General features: G+C 43.2%; 1 protein-coding gene across 1 annotated transcript in view; it reads left to right on the forward strand.

Moving 5' to 3' along the window:
* Positions 1–16,543, forward strand: part of btbd11b (BTB (POZ) domain containing 11b) — a 96,201-nt gene that overhangs the window by 59,507 nt on the left and 20,151 nt on the right. The window contains exon 2 of the mRNA XM_083655066.1: positions 1,812–1,964. Within this exon, the coding sequence (XP_083511192.1) occupies positions 1,812–1,964 (153 nt within the window). The remainder of the gene's footprint in view (positions 1–1,811; positions 1,965–16,543) is intronic.

The following is a 16,543-nucleotide window of genomic DNA, read 5'->3' on the forward strand; positions in this document are numbered from 1 at the left end:
ACATTCAGTCCTCAACTCTCCACCATGACAGCTGATGTGTGGTGAGCGTTCTGGTGCAAACTGGCTGCCGTGCATCACCCAGGTGGTGGGTGCTACACATCGGTGGTTGATGAGTTGAGTTCCCTCCCCTCCCTGCCTTGATATGTGAAGCGCTTTGAGTGTCTAGAAAGGCGCTATATACAATGGAGAGAATTTTCATGGAAGAACCTAATCAGATTTTTTATTACTCCGAGAAGAAAATATTTACAGAACGATGGACCAGAATCCGGTAATTGCTGGAGAAAATGCAATAATTCAATGGCTGATCACTATCACATATTTTGGAAATGCCCAGCAATCCAAGATTACTGGTTAAAAATAATCTCAGAGATCAAATTAATATTAGGTTTTGAAATAGATGACAGTTTTGGCACCATATACCTGGGAAATATACCAATCGAATTTAATCCACAAGATAAAATACCTCCTCAAAATACTTCTTGTTGCCAGCAAGAAAACAATAACAAGAAAATGGCTAAACCAGGACCCACCAACAAAAAAAGAGTGGATAGCAATTGTACAGGAAATATATGAGATGGAAAAACTGACCTTCTATCTAAGATTGAAAAAGGATAAATTTGATGGGTTCTGGTCCAAATGGTTGGCGCATATGAATGAAGGAGGAGCTTCCATTCCCATTTAGCCTTGTCTGTGCTCGTTTGGTCCATGTGTATTTTCACATCGAATGTATTATATACATGTATATGTCTCATTCCATTTTATTTTTATTTTTTCTCTCCATCTTTTGCTTTATACTTCTCTCTCTCTCTCTGAAACTGATTGGAACAAGTAACCGAACAACATAACTCAACACAAAGCTAACTAGTAAAAAACTAAAAATTGATCTGTAACACCCATCAAGATGACCTGAATGTTTATTGTTTTTTGTTTTTTGTTTTTGTTTTTTATTTTAATTCTGTGTGTTTGCATTTGTAACACTGTCACTCATGTGGAGAAATGTTGGAACATGATGTAAACAGTCTGTGCTACAACAAAAACTTTAAAAATAAAGTTACAAAAAAAAAGAAAGGCGCTATATAAATCCAATCAATTATTATTATTATTATTCATGTCGTGTTGGGAAAATGAGCTCCCGATCGTTTCCTCTGCTCTTTGTTGTCACGCAAACACTGGAAACAGCTTCAACATGTTTAAACGCTTTGAGCAATAAAATACAAGAGATCTTCTTTGTAGTGTCCAATGTTGTTTCCACATTACCATTTAAAAGCTCATGAAAGCACAGAGGAAGAATGACTTCCCAACTCAGGAAAGAGGACAGTCTGAGCAGCACGTGAATGCAGCATTTGGCATAGCTCCACCGTAGCTCCACCATAGCCTACAATACTCAAAAGAGTGGATAAATCATTTAGAATATCACAGCCCCACGAAAATGACTTGTTACACTAACCAGAAATTAGCCAGCCCAGGACGACACCAGATTGAAAGCTCCGGTCTACTGTGGAATACAGAGAGAGTTATCTGACGGCGATAGGCTTAATCAGCATTGTGGGAACTCGTTTGTCAATGGCTTGAATGTAACAGACATTCATTTATATATAAAAGTTCATGTTCTAGCTTTAAATCAGATGCTATATTCAAGTAGTGTACAGCCTTTATAAAGATTGCCTGAAGTGACATGTTAGTTTTTCATTTTTTCTCATCTCTCTCTCTCCCTCTCTCTCTCTCTCTCTCTCTCTCTCTCTCTCTCTCTCTCTCTCTCTCTCTCTCTCTCTCTCTCTCTCTCTCTCTCTCTCTCTCTCTCTCTCTCTCAGGTGTGCTCAGCCTCCCAGAGAGCCTGACCCTTCACAGGGACCAGCAGCAGCGGCCGGGGAAGAGTGCAGAGGGCAACGCCTACAGCCAGTCTGAGCTGCGCTCCATTGAGCAGTGCTTACTGGCCACCAGAGTGGGCAGCATCTCTGAACTCAGTGAGTTGTCCTGTGTGTGTGTGTGTGTGTGTGTGTGTGTGTGTGTGTGTGTGTGTGTGTGTGTGTGTGTGTGTGTGTGTGTGTGTGTGTGTGTGTGTGTGTGTGTGTGTGTGTGTGTGTGTGTGTGTGTGTGTGTGTTTGTGTGTATGTACGTGCACACATGCCTGTGTGTCTGTGTGTGTGTTTGGGTGTATGTGTGTGTGTGTGTGTGTGTGTGTGTGTGTGTGTGTGTGTGTGTGTGTGTGTGTGTGTGTGTGTGTGTGTGTGTGTGTGTTTGGGTGTATGTGCGTGCGTGCACACATGCCTGTGTGTGTGTGTGTGTGTGTGTGTGTGTGTGTGTGTGTGTGTGTTTGTGTGTGTGTGTGTGTGTTTGTGTGTGTGTGTGTGTGTGTGTGTGTGTGTGTGTGTGTATGTGTGCATTAGGGTTCAGCCAATTTTGTGCGAGATCATCAGATCCTGATCACATGACAAATCCATCTTGCCACACTTCAATCTATTGGTTTGAATCTGAACCACCAGTGGTTCGCACCAATCAGCGTCCTATGAGGCGGCTACGGGCGGGCTTTAGGTGTGACGCCAGCGAAAGCGAGCCTGTGATATACGGTGATAGACAGATGGTTCATCCAATCACCTCCCAGGTATTTTTTGAAAATGCCTGCCCTTTCAAACAGTTTCTTGAGCGACTCGTTCCCAGATGGTTATGTGACAACAAACCATCTACAGCGTAAGGTTATTGTTGGAGGCCAGTACCAACAAAAATCAACAATGCGTTTGCTCTACTCCCATTACTTTATGACTTCCCTCATACCTTTTTTAACCATCATCCCAGAAGAAGTCATTGGCTCAATTGTAAGCTAAAAACCGTGAATACAGCTCACATAGTTTACACTTTTTTTTAATCGCTAGCAGTTACCGTGAAAAATCAGGCTGTTATTATCAAATCAAATTCAAATGAGAACAATTTCTTCATTACATGGGGGGCTATTTTCGGCGCTATGGAACTACATTCCTGAGATCGTAAAGTGTTTACAATTGGCTTATTACGTACTGTAATTTGTTTGAAGAAAAAGTCGGCTGTCCCGGTGCGTCGTGATGATGAAATATGCTGCCCAGAGCAATGGCATGGCTCTTTGACGTGTTTTTAAACAGGTTGTTGTTTGTTGATGGTAAGCAATGCATTAAAAACATCCAACCCGAGGCTCTAGAGCCACATGCGGCTCCTTTATGGGTAGTTGTGGCTCTTTTAAGTTCTTAAAATAAATAAATAAATAAAAATCTACAAAAATAAAGGGAGGAAAGGGAGTTTTTTGGATTGTGGCTCTTTCAAAGATTTTATTTTGTCAATATGGCTCCTGAGTAGGGCAAGGTTGCGTACCACTGCTTTAGAGGAAACTCTGGAGTACATTAGGCCTTTAAAGTATGAACTCATTTACAAAAAGCAATTAAATTAATAAAATGTGCAAAGAAAATTAAATTCCATTACCTGGACTGTTTTTATGTAGCTGTGGTCAGGGAGGCACCTCCATGACATCGCAGGTCAAACAACATGACTGCTGACGCCTGATATTTAATAAAAAGGCCAATATGATAGTAATAAGTCAGTATGTAATAATGAAGGCAAACTGATGTCGCTCAAACCCTAGAGTGCATGTGTGTGTGCGTATGTTAGTGCGTGTGTGTGCGTGCGTGCGTGCATGCGTGCGTGTTTGTTTTAATGAATGTGAATCGCTCTATGTGAAAATCAGCATGGTAGTAAGTAAGCAAAGTAAGCAATTCCAGTGAACCAGAGCCACTTATTAAAATATGATTTTAATGGCGTCCGGGTAGTATAGCGGTAGATTCCCTGCCTACCAACACGAGGGTTGCAGGTTCGTATCCACATGTTACCACCGGCTTGGTCGGGCATCCATACAGGCACAATTGGCTGTGACTGAGGGTGGGAAGCCGGATTGGGAGTATGTGTCCTGGTCGCTGCACTAGCGCCTACTCTGGTCGGTTCGGGCTCCCGGTCGGGGTGAAAGGGAGCTGGTGGGCATAGCGTGATCCTCCCACATGATACGTCCTACCGGTGAAGCTTTCCCTGTCAGGTGAAAAGAAGCGGCTGGCTACTGCGCATGTGTCGGAGGAAGCGTGGGTTAGTCTAGGGTTAGTCTAGGCTAGTCTCGGCTCTCCCAAAATCGGCAGAGGGTGGAGCAGCGACCGGAGCAGCCAATAGGGCAGCATGGGGATAAATTGGCCAAGTAATTATAGTGGAGAAAATGGAGGGAAATCAGAAGAAAAAATATATAATGTGATTCTAATTGCTTTATAAGTTTTACAAGATCTCCGAAAGTTAATTGAATGTCTGTCTGCTCACAATGTAGCCTACCGGTACTCTAATGTCTAAATCTTTTTTCTTTTTTTTTTCAATGTACTTGGCCAATTTCCCCCTGCTGCCCCGGTCGCTGCTCCACCCTCTGCCAATCTGAGGACAGCCATAGACTAGCACCATGCTTCCTCCGACACGTGCAATTGCCAGCCGCTTCTTTTCACCTGAGAGCGGGGAGCTTCACCGGCAGGACGTAGCACGTGGGAGGATCACGTTATGCCCACCAGATCCTTTCCGCCCCGAACAGATGTCTAAATGTTTTCTGAAATACATTTATATGAAGCAATTTACAAGGAGGAATATTTGTAAATTAATAGTAATAGGTTTTTTTCAGCATCATTTGAGAAATCATGTTTAGCCTGTGTCCACACTCACACAGCAAAAAGCCCCAAAACGTATAATGTCCAGCCAAAGTTGGACAAAACACACACATTTCAGCGCAAAGCCTTCATTAATGTTTCCACCTTCTTCTCTGCTTCAGAGAAACTTTCCTGCGATTCATAAAGCATCAACAAACATAGAGTGGCACGCTGTGCTGTACGTACCCCTCTGCATTCACAGCTCTATGTTTTCCCATGGCGTTCTCCGTTCTGATACATCACTGATCATATGTAACCACTGTTTAGTGACTGAGTGCGCCGCTCATTTGACAGGACACACAGTTTTGTCTCTTGGTGTGTTTGCGTGCAGCTGTGTCGCTCATTCAAGCTGACTGCTTCAGAAAACGCCACCGAAGTCTAAAAGTGCTGAAGCTATACTATGCCATATACTACTATACTCACATTATAGCTACAAATACAGTCACGTGACTCTCAGAATACAGTGTGCTGTAGCTCCTAATTCAGAGGTTTTCAAAGTGGGAGGCGGCCCTCCCCAGTTTCAGGGGAGGCTCAGTGAATGCAAGTGAAAGAATATTACACTAGTTATTAGCTGTCAACTGGACATCACATAGAATAACCTAAATGTGTTTGACTCCCAGAGTCAGAAACAAACCTTCAGACAGACCTTTTGATGTATTTGCTGTACAGTGTAGTCTGAAGGCAAACAGCAATATCAGGCGAGCTTGGCTAAATTATTGAGTGTCTACTCTATGGGATCATATAACATAATCATGATCCATAGGCATCTAGGAATTGAGCAAAGCTAAGCAAGTAAACTGAGGGGGGGACACACGCTTTGCCCGATGATTGAGGGGAGGCCCGTAGTGTCAGACTTTGAAAACCCCTGTCCTAATTATTAATAACTAAATTTCTGACAACCGCTCACAATTCAAATCACATGTTAAATCACAGAGTATCAGCAGGGGGGAATCTCCTGAGTTGCTGTTGTCATGGCATCGGCACGTCAGGATGAGAGAAAAACAACTTTCTGTATCTCCAGTGCAAACATTCAGAATCAACACAGAGCCAATTCTTCTCAGGATAGATATGTTCTCCCAGGAGCTCGAGAGGAAGCGGAGCCAAATCACCGCTCCTCTGTCCATGTTGTATTGATGAGGTCAAGCAAGGACTCATTCTGCCATGTTGACACTGCAAATACGATCAGAGCTTATATAGGCCAGCGATAATGATATCAAGTCAAGTCTGACAAAAATAATAATCATTGAGAAAAGCAGAATATACAACAATGACTGTGCTATCAGGCTGTTCTTGTAAAGTGTATTTTGAAAGAGTGCAAATGAGAAAAAGCAGACAAAAAAGAGCAAAGATGGGAATGGTCGAGGGAAAGACGGATGAAAATTGTTTCATTTGCTAAATTAAATCTGGTGGCATAAAATGACTTATTCTGCTCCAGTGCAGTGAAATTTGCATCACAGGTGCAATCTTTTGCACTGACATTTAGACTCGATTTTTAGAAGTTTGCCACTGATTCGCCTCTTTGTATTATTTTGTCCTTCGCCAAAATGGCAAATTACCATATTTGAAATGACAGGCCCTTAAATAGTGCAATTATTAGGTTTGTGTGTGTGTGTATCATCGTCCTGCTGCAGACGTGTAACAACAGGTGACGTGGAAGGGATTGTTTGTGTAACTCGGTATGCTAGTGAATTTGGCTGGATCTATTCTTAGAGCTGTCAATGGGTGGAGGATACCATATTATGCTGCATGCAGGCTATTTCCATCATGTAAATCTATACAATATGACATGGTCAAACAAGGTCAAATGGCAACGAGCTCACTCTGCAGGTTGAGACATCTCTGCTCTCCAGACCCAATGGAAGAGAGGGATGAATCAAGCCACATTTCCCCCCTCTATTCTGATCTGTTAGATAGACCCAGAATGAGGGTGTACTGTATGAGGGGGCGGGGTTAGGGAAAAGCGGCCGTAGCTAGGGATAGGAAGGTCATTGAGAGAAGGGATTCAAGAGGTTTGTAGGGGGAGTGGACATGGTGCCATAAAGCTGAATAGCCACACCACTGCGCTGTGGGCTTAAAGGTTTGTGCTTGTTGCTTAGATTTTTCTTCCACTTCTTCTCTGTCTGCCATAAAACGACCAGGAGGTCAGAGACCTGTAAATACCAAGCCACCAGATATGGTGGATAGATTTCTAATCTCCCCCACTACTCAGGGGAACATGACAACCAAACAAACAAAAACAAGAACAAAAACAATCCAACTGAATTTCTTCACTCAACATGAACATGAATGAATGAATGTATTATACTGGTTTCATTTCTGACTTGACACAGCAAAGACGTACAAACAGGAAGCAAGCAGGCATTTTTATATGCTTTTAAAGTTGGTGCAGCCAAACTAATCCAAACCAAACGACGACCACCACATGTGCCTGTATGCCATCGCCATCACCACCATGAAGCCAACCTCGCAATAACACTTTTTTATTACTATCATTATTACTCCTGCAAAGTTGACTTGGTCTCCACCACATTTTACACACAGCATATTTCAGCTGCCTGCATCATGGCTATTCCAGGTAATTTTGACATATGTAGCCATTTGGCTCTGACACACACACACACACACACACACACACACACACACACACACACACACACACACACACACACACACATGAAGTTACACTAAGACGCACAAACCTAAACATTTAATGCTAGAGCAATCAAACTTCACATATATATTTACAAAGCGGTTCCAAAGTATGTCAGAGCACATTTGGTTGTGCAATTGGAATTGCGATACCTCAGACATCTGTGTGTGTTTAGCCCATGGGATTGGACCCAGCTGATGGCTGCTTGTGGCTATTTATGACTTTATGACTTTTTCACGTTCGTCACAACCTTTTATGTATAGTAACACAAACATGTTCACAAATGTCATTACCTACATCTACACTACAGTATATTGAGCACTAAATTAATCTTTCAGGTTTAACTCACTCATTATGTAAATAATACGGAGCAGCAGTCACGATCAAACTTCAAAAACACGTTTCCCAGGGAAAGAAATAGACCCACAGGGCCTGCTCTGTTGAAACTACTAATTGTGTTTCAGTACGTTCAGTAATACGTTTCAGAGATCAGCACAAAAAGGGTATTTCTTTTTTACATCCACGATTCCACGGTGAAGGTAATCTTTACTTTTAATAGCCCAGAATGTCGTCTTCTTGATGAAAACAGCAGAGTCTTTAGAGGGAAGTACCATTGCATTTAATGATTTTAGAATATCTCAGAGCGCTTTACAGAGAATACGTGTAGCTCAGTCTAGCTAACACTATAAACAGGATTGGACAATCTTAGAGAGGGGGGGGGGAGAGAGAGGAGGAGAGGAGGGGAGGGAGGGGGAGAAGAGAGAGAGCAGAACAAACAGGGTATAGTGGGGCTGGGCGATACGGTTGAAATCAATATCACGATAATCACAGGGGTCATTCTCGATATTAAAGTATATCACAATATGGTTCATGTGAGCAAAGTCACATGTAGTAATCCAATTATCATATTATCATATTATAAGTACCTGGCAATTGTCATATCATCGCAATATGATACCACTGAAAGACGACAAACGATAGTACTGAATTATCGCCACATTTTGCCCGAACGCTGAGGCAACAGCAGCACCCTGGAACCAGCAGCAGAGCAGCCACACCAAATGAGCAACAGCTGCAGACATTCTGACTACTCTAACCTCTACCGGAACTAACTAGCAAACAGGGAATCTAGCTAATCTACAGCCTAACCTGCCCTATCCTAACCTACTCTAATCTAATCTAATCTAATCAAATTTTAGCCTGAACCAAAAAAGATCTATCTTTTCTACAGCCTAACATAAACTATTCTAACCTACCGGCATCCCTCAGCCTTGAATCGTTCATGCCTTACCGCAGGCCCCCTGGGGGAGGGATGTCCACTCTGTGCAGGAGTGGCCATGAAGCGACCTTGACGGCAGGTCTTAATGCCAGGATCGCCACTAGATATACGTAAGAAAACCTGCCCCGGGGACTGGCCCCCTGGGGTAGCCTCAGACCTTAAAAACCCATGTTCTTTTCTTCTTTTTTGGGGGGGGGGGGGGGGTAGGTAGTCTTGCTGGCCAGCCTCCCCTCCCAAAAAAAATTAGTTCAAAAAGTTGAGCCTTTAAATGTTCATAAGTTCGGGGAAACGAGATAGTTAGCCAAGTGGGAAAGGAAATTGTTTTTGTCTGTAAGTGAGAGATCCATGAGGGCACAGTGGTGGCGTCGCCTGGAAGGGGAAGAAAACAAACAAAATAGGGGTGGTGGTGGAGAGGATAGAGGTCAGTGATGGTGACGAAGGGCCAGGGCGACGACGAGCAAACAGATGAATAACGGGTAATAGGCCAGGGCGGCGGCGAGCGGCCAGCTGAGAGGCGACGAATGGCCAGGGTGATGACGAACGACCAGATGAGCAGGGCCAGCAGCGGTGACGAAAGACAAGCCGATGAAGGTCGCCTGCAGGGCCAGCAGCTGTGATAAGGATCACCGGACCAGAAGGGTCAACAGCGTTGACGAGAATCAGGCCAATGAAAGTCGCCTGGAGGAGAAAGAGAAAATAGGGCCATGTATGGAGGAACCTGCACAGACACAGGTGGAACTAGGTTTGCATAACAGCTAATTAATTTCTGTCTGTGCTGCCAGGACGACTGATACTGCCACTGCTATTGACACTGCTGGCTTGTAACACCCAACTCAGCAGTTCAGGACGAAGTTTGCATGACAGCTAATAGTTTTTCTGCCTATGCTACCAGTGCTACTAATACTGACACTGATACTGCTGGCTTGTGACAGCCCGCTCAGCAGCTCAGGACTAAGTTTACATGATTATTACATTTTTGGCTAAGCTACCAAGACGACTAATACTAATACTGATCAGCCCTCAGGTGCTCTTTCCATCAGCCATCAGGTGCTCTTGTCCAGACTAACACACTTCAACTTTTCCTCTGAGGCCATCAAATGGTTCTCATCATACCTATCACATAGAGAACAGTGCGTCAGCATAAATGGTATCAAGTCTGCTTACCACACTTGCTCTGTTGGTGTCCCCCAGGGGTCAATATTAGGTCCAATCCTGTTTTCTCTATTCATAAACAACTTACCTGATGTATGTAAAAATGTACATGCACAGATGTATGCAGATGACGCGGTTCTACTAACCCATGGTAAAAGCTATGCAGAGGTGTCAAAAACTCTAACTGATGCAATGAGTAGCGTCCAGGACTGGCTCACAGACTCATGTCTACTCCTGAACGCCAAAAAGACCGTCTGCATGGCTTTTTCCAAAAGATCTGTGGTTTTAGAGTCATCGAATGTGTTCCTGGGCGGGGAGGAACTTGAACTGGTGTCTGAGTTCAAATACCTCGGGGTAATGTTAGACTCTACCCTAACTTTCAAAAAACATGTAAAAAAGGTTGCTAACACAATTAAGTTCAACCTTCAAAACTTTAAACAAATCAGACCTTATCTGACAGTAGGGGCCGCCAAATCTTATCTCCAATGTATGATACTATCACATATTGAGTACTGCTTCACAAACTGGTCTTGCACAGGAGTAACGATCCTCAAACCCATTGAACAGTTATATAAAAGTGCACTGAAGGTTTTTGACAGAAAACCCTACTCATATCACCACTGTAACATCCTCAGTAAGTATCATTTTCTAAGTTTTGTCAACTTTAAAGTTTTTAAACAGGTTGGTATTGTCTATAAGACCTTACATGGTCTTTGCCCGCCCCCCCTGAGGGAATTCATAAAACGGAAGCCTGACACAGGACTCAACACTCGGGCTTTCGCCAGAGGGGACTGTGTAGTACCACACCGGACAACTGCCTTCGGCAAAAACACCCTCTCAGTCCAGGGCTGCCAAATCTGGAATTCGCTACCTCAAACTATAAGAAACTGTCTGTCATTCCCATCTTTCAAACACAACGTAAAAAAATGGATTTTAAATAGCCAAATCTGCGACCATGTGTAAATTGTACTGTAGTGCTCTTGTTTTGCTTGCTCTGTTATGCTTCTTGTTTTTGTTTTGTCTTGTCTTATTAACCTAGTTTAGTTCATTTTGGTTTACTTTAGTTTCTGATCCGTTTTGGTTTTGTTATTGCTCATGTTGTTTTTTGTATTGTTCTGTTTAGTTCTGTCCTGGTGCTGCCTCTGTCGTTTTTCTGTCTCTCTGTGGGGACTACGGATGTAATTTAGCATTCTTGCTAACTCCGGCTTATTTACGTTGCCTTGTGTAATGTTCATGAATATGCACTGTCCCGTCCAAATAAACAAATAAAGTAAAGTAAAGATACTGCTGGCTTGTGACAGCCCGCTCAGCAGCTCAGGACTAAGTTTGCACAACAGCTAATAGTTTGCACGGCAGCTAATAGATTTTCTGCGTATGCTCCCCGGGCGACTGATACTGCTGGCAACAGCCCGCTCAGCAGTTCAGGACTAAGTTTACTTGACAACTTTGTGTTTTGCACTATAATGATCGTTTCTGCATAATACCCCAGCAAAGTAATATATTGTTGGGACAGCGACAATGAGAACCTTGTATCTCCAAAATGTCAAGAAAAATAGTCTTGTTTTCAGATTGCATTGCATTCAACCCCTCAACTCAACTCAACTCAACTCAAACTGTTTTCCCCTTAATTCTCTCCTTAAGTAGCTTCAAAGTCAGTGGGAAAAAAACATGTTTCTATACTTTGTGTCAATGTCACATACATATTCTGTATGTGACCGCATCTCTTTATGGCTGCACCATCACACCAAGGAGTCTGGAGTCATGGAGTCTGATGTCTTGTGCATCATTTTATACACGTTACCATATCATTCCGCACGGCATATTTGGTATCTTTGGAAATCTTGGGATCTTGACTAGAATGCAAAATAAAGTTCTGTGGGTTTGAAGTTTGGCTGTGTGACATCATGCATTTGAAAAGATGGTCCCATCAGTGGGACTGGCAGGGCTGACGAGGTTTTACAACATGAAAAGAGAGTTACAAGGTTTTCAGTTGGCAACAGCCACATTGAATAGTACTGTATAGCAGAGACAAAAACATACCATCTGAAAGATGAATGCTGTGGGACAGCAATCTGCCATTTTCAAAGTGATTACTTTGCTGTCATTATCCCACAGTGAAGTCTATACCTTCTTTGTTTAACCTCATGCTGGTGAGCACAGGCAGAAAGAACACCTGTGATGCAGTGTGCATCCTCACTCCTCCCTTCTCCCATAGAGGCCAGTGCATTTCTTACAGTAAGAGAGTCTGTCATCTGTCATTAGTGTCTTGCCATCTCGTCTAAAGTAACGTCTCTCGACTGCGGGGAGAGACTCCAGGGGGCAGGGGGGTTTACAGCTGGCTGGCTCGCTGTGTCCTGCTTCCTCTCTGACTGAAGTGTGTGACTCATCAGCGCACATTCAGTCACACTGGACCTGGACGTCTGCATGCAGCGATGGGTCATGACTCATAATGAGGAAGGACCTTCTTAGTTCGACCTCCACTCATGACGTTACTTGGTGGAAAGGGAGACGTTTTGTTGTCTCAACAACGTCGCACAACCAGAGGGAATAGGAGTTTTGTAGACACTAATTTCAGTTCCCCCCCCCCCCCCCTTTCTTTCCCGGCCTTTCTCTGTTGGTCAGCGAGTCTTTACTAACTGTATTGGATTCAGACAACACATGTCTTACCTTGTTGTCCCATTAAGCGTGTGCCTTCCCATGCTATCTGGTGGGTAAAGGCTCTCTGAGTGTTTTCTAATAGATAAAACTAATAGCACAGCAGGGGGAATATCTTCACATCGTCTTGCGTCAGGATGGCCACAGGCAGCCATGAAACATAGTCATGCCTGCATAGCAACAAATAATTGAAACAGTAACGGTGATGACGATGATGATGATGGCAGCAGCAGCTGCACGGCCGCTGCACAATGCAGCTCTGCTCATTCATCACTGCCCAAAGGAGAGCTGGATACTGTGTGGCCACATATAAAGGCTTGCGTGTAATTGCTCCATGAGGAGTGAGAATTAATTGCTTCTACATTGTTAGAGAGTCTACTTTCTCTCTTACCATTAAACATTAAACAGCATTCACACTCTGTGATGTAATGAGCACTGTTGTTGTTACAGTATGTGGGCGTTGCTGCATTGCTGGTTACTGACCTTAAGGTGCCAAAGCTCGTAAATTCCCCAGTAAATCAACGCAGTGCCACTACGCCCCTGGAAGCTGGCCTCTCCAGGAGAGTTTGCTTCTGAAACTTTCTTCTAAGAGCTCTTCAAAGCTTTGAAGATAGAACACTCTGGCCCAGTGCTAAAAGGTAATCAGTACTGAGAGATACCTGAGGAGCTGCTGTGTCACCTCCTCAAGTCTTCTTGTTAGCATAAAGAATTAATTGCCTGGGCTGAGATCTGTAGCGGCTGCAGATAATTGTGACTGCGGAGAGCTAAGGGGGAGCTTATTTATTAACAGCACCAGGTGCCAACTTTTTTCTCAATCATATAAAAAACAATAATACAATACAATAGACGAGGGTGTGAATTAGCTATGCTGCTATTGCTATACAAGGAGGCCCACTGTTTTTCCATTGAGAGTCAAATCCCCAAGCCAACAATATATGCATGCACGTTCTTCAATGTCTGACTGTGGATTAGTATTCAGACTGTTAGACTCTATGATATAACACCACATCCAGCTAAGGCTATGCAGCTATGCACACAATTTAGATGGCAAATCAAGTGTATAGTCAGAAGTTACACAAAAGATTAAAAAAAAACATGTTATATCAGACAAATGAATCACTGTATTAGTCATGTAAACAAACAGTGCCACAAACAGGCACATCCATTCATCATACAGTATGTAAAAAACAATAGCATCATTCACATAGAGCAGGGGTTCCCAAACGTTTCCATCGAAGTACCACTACGTACCAAACCAAATTTCCCAGGCACCACTTCCACTGCGTATACCAACACCCCCCCCCCTCCTGCAATACAATAACATTTTTTGATTTAACCATGCAATAGCAGCAGAAATGCTAAATAACAATATAAGGCTACTAGCTGATTCAAAACGGACACACACACACACACACACACACACACACCTGCCAACATTAGGCTGTGAAAAAGAGGACCCCTTTGAAAATGTTTGTCCCCCCCCCACGTTATTTACCTACCTTCCTGACAAACTAGCATGCCATGGTTGGTAGAAATCGATTCCTTAGGTCTAGTTTCATATGATACCAGAAACATCACTCTGGCTTTAAAACTGAGCCTGCTGCAGCCTCAGAAAGTAAATGTTCAAAATTGTGATATTTCCAAAAATCTGCCCAATCCGGCTGCTCCTCAGGGTTAATGTGTATGTAAAAACTGTCTGTAAATTTCCCCCAAAATTTCAATTGTCTGACGGACCACTAGGCGGAGTCCCACGGACCACCACCACAGTTTGGGAACAATGATATAGAGTCTAGACAGCAGCCTACATAACAACCAGTTTTGCTACACAACAACCAGTCTATACTGTACACCACTGACAGGACTGTACTGTGCTGGATAGCTTACAGACCCCCTAAAATCAAAAATCAAGTTTTTCTTCTTGTTCCTTCAGGTGGATGTTTGAGCTTCACTGTGCAGAATGATGTCTGTGCAGAATTTGACACTAAGGCTGTTTTCACAATCGTCTGCTGAAAGTGGAAAGTTTCTCTGAGCTCACTGAAAAGGCCGCATTGAATTCGTGACATCACGAATCCTGGAGCCAATCCCTGTCCAGTATTCAGCACTTAAAGCCCCAACACATTCTCACTCCCAACTCGTCATATAGCCTACTGCAGATCAGTCAGGAACCCTTCTTGTCATCACTTTGTCATGAGTTGACAGTGAAAATGTGTTGAAAGCCCGTGTCGTATGCTGTGATTGGCTAGTTAGGTTCTAGATCACCCTAATTGGTTGCCTTGGATTTTTTAATGAGGCAGAACTGGAAGTAGGGGAAGTCATTTTTAGGATTTTAACAAGATAACTTAACTTTTTTGTCGGGGAAAAACCATCAGACACAAATTATTATTCAAAGTAGAGTATTTTATATACATCTTGAAACATGATTTTAGGGGGTCTTTAAGTAGTTGCAATGGTGGAGCAGACTAAATCGAGCTCTGACTCAACTCATTGCCAATGGTCTAAAAGCAAGCAACTGAGGAAACTCACTCTGTAGATGGTATTGGTACTGTATGTATCACATGATAACACTGTTATGATTGGCCCACTCATTGCTGATAATAACTAGTCACCTAAAATCTCAACAACCAACAAAATATGTAGCCTACTTTACTCACTAGTCAACGATCTGCATGTTTTTGTAGTTCACAGCAAAGCGGTCAATCACACTGTCAATATCTAATCCATAGCTTCCATACAGTAGCTTGTTCATGTCAACATGCATAACAGGAAGCTGCATCTGCCATGACTTTGCTGAGAGACAAGTAGTTGAGTGGGGGTACAACTTTAGTTGAGGACATTGGCGGTCCTTCACCTTGACTTAAATCCACGGGAACAGTGATGTTGTTGCTTACATGGCTATAGCGTACACGTTTCCCCCACACTTTCAATCTCAGTTGGAGAATGTTCCTCAATCTCCGAGCCCCTCTCTAGGCTTTAGGTCCCTCTTCTGCCATCACCTTCCTCTTCCTCCGTATAGTAGTGATAAGAACGTTATCACCACCTCGCCATTATCAATTTGTTCACGTTCACCCTCCGCTCTGTCCTCGCTTTAACGAAATGACATATCGATCTATCAACACACCACAATCCACATCTAAGCAATTTAATTGAGCACCTACAGCTAAATGATCCTAATTTATCTGAACAAAGCTCTCTCTGATACAGAGAAACCTGCAATCACACCTTAGCAGAGGTCAGTGGGATCTTTTTTCTTCCCTTTTATTTTCAAATAGAAATCAGCCTTTTATATTCCTTCAGTATCCTAAGTTTTTTTGAGAGGTAGCTCTGGTGCCCCTTGCCACCGCGCCTGAATGAGATATTGATTAGAACAAGGGTATCAAAGTAGGAGGCGGGCCTCCCCAGGGGGGCTCCAAACAGTTTCAGGGTAGGTATAGGCTCAATGAATGGAAGTGAAAAAATATGACATTAGTTATCAAAATGAGATCACATAGCCTATATGTGTGTGATTTGGTTAAAGAGATTTGACTGTTTTTTCCACTAAGAGTCAGAAACAAATAAATGCCTTCAGACAGACCTTTTTATGTATTTGGTTTAAGTATGTCAAACAGCAACATCAGGCTATCTTGGCTCAATTGTTGAGTGTCTATGGGGTCAAATAATATAACCATGAGCCCATATGGAATTGGGCAAGCAGGACACCTTTTTCCCCAGATTTGTCTCGAGGGAGGCCCACATTCTCAGACTTTGAAACCCCCTGGATTAGAGCCTTGAGTCTCATATAATGAAATTACTATTGGCCTTTCTTTTAGCTCCTTAAACTGCTCACCTTCTGTGTGTTGTCATTCTCCCCTCCTTTCGCTGAAGGGATCTCTCGGTGACTTGGGGGCTTTACTGTAACACACGGCAGTGTTTTCCTGAAGGAGTGGCAGTAATCTCACTTTATGTGTTAAGCTGGTGCTTCGCCGGGGCACTCTTTCAGATTTGCTGTGTGGGTTTAGAAATAATCTCCCTCCTCACACCGACGGATGCCTGCCTGCTCATCCTGCCATAGAACGGAAATGTCACGGGCCAGCATAAATAAGACATCAGAATGACTGTTGTTGCTTCATTGCCACCGCA

This window comes from Poromitra crassiceps (assembly GCF_964638095.1).
Source record: "Poromitra crassiceps genome assembly, chromosome: 18".
NCBI classification, from domain to species: Eukaryota; Metazoa; Chordata; class Actinopteri; order Beryciformes; family Melamphaidae; genus Poromitra; species Poromitra crassiceps.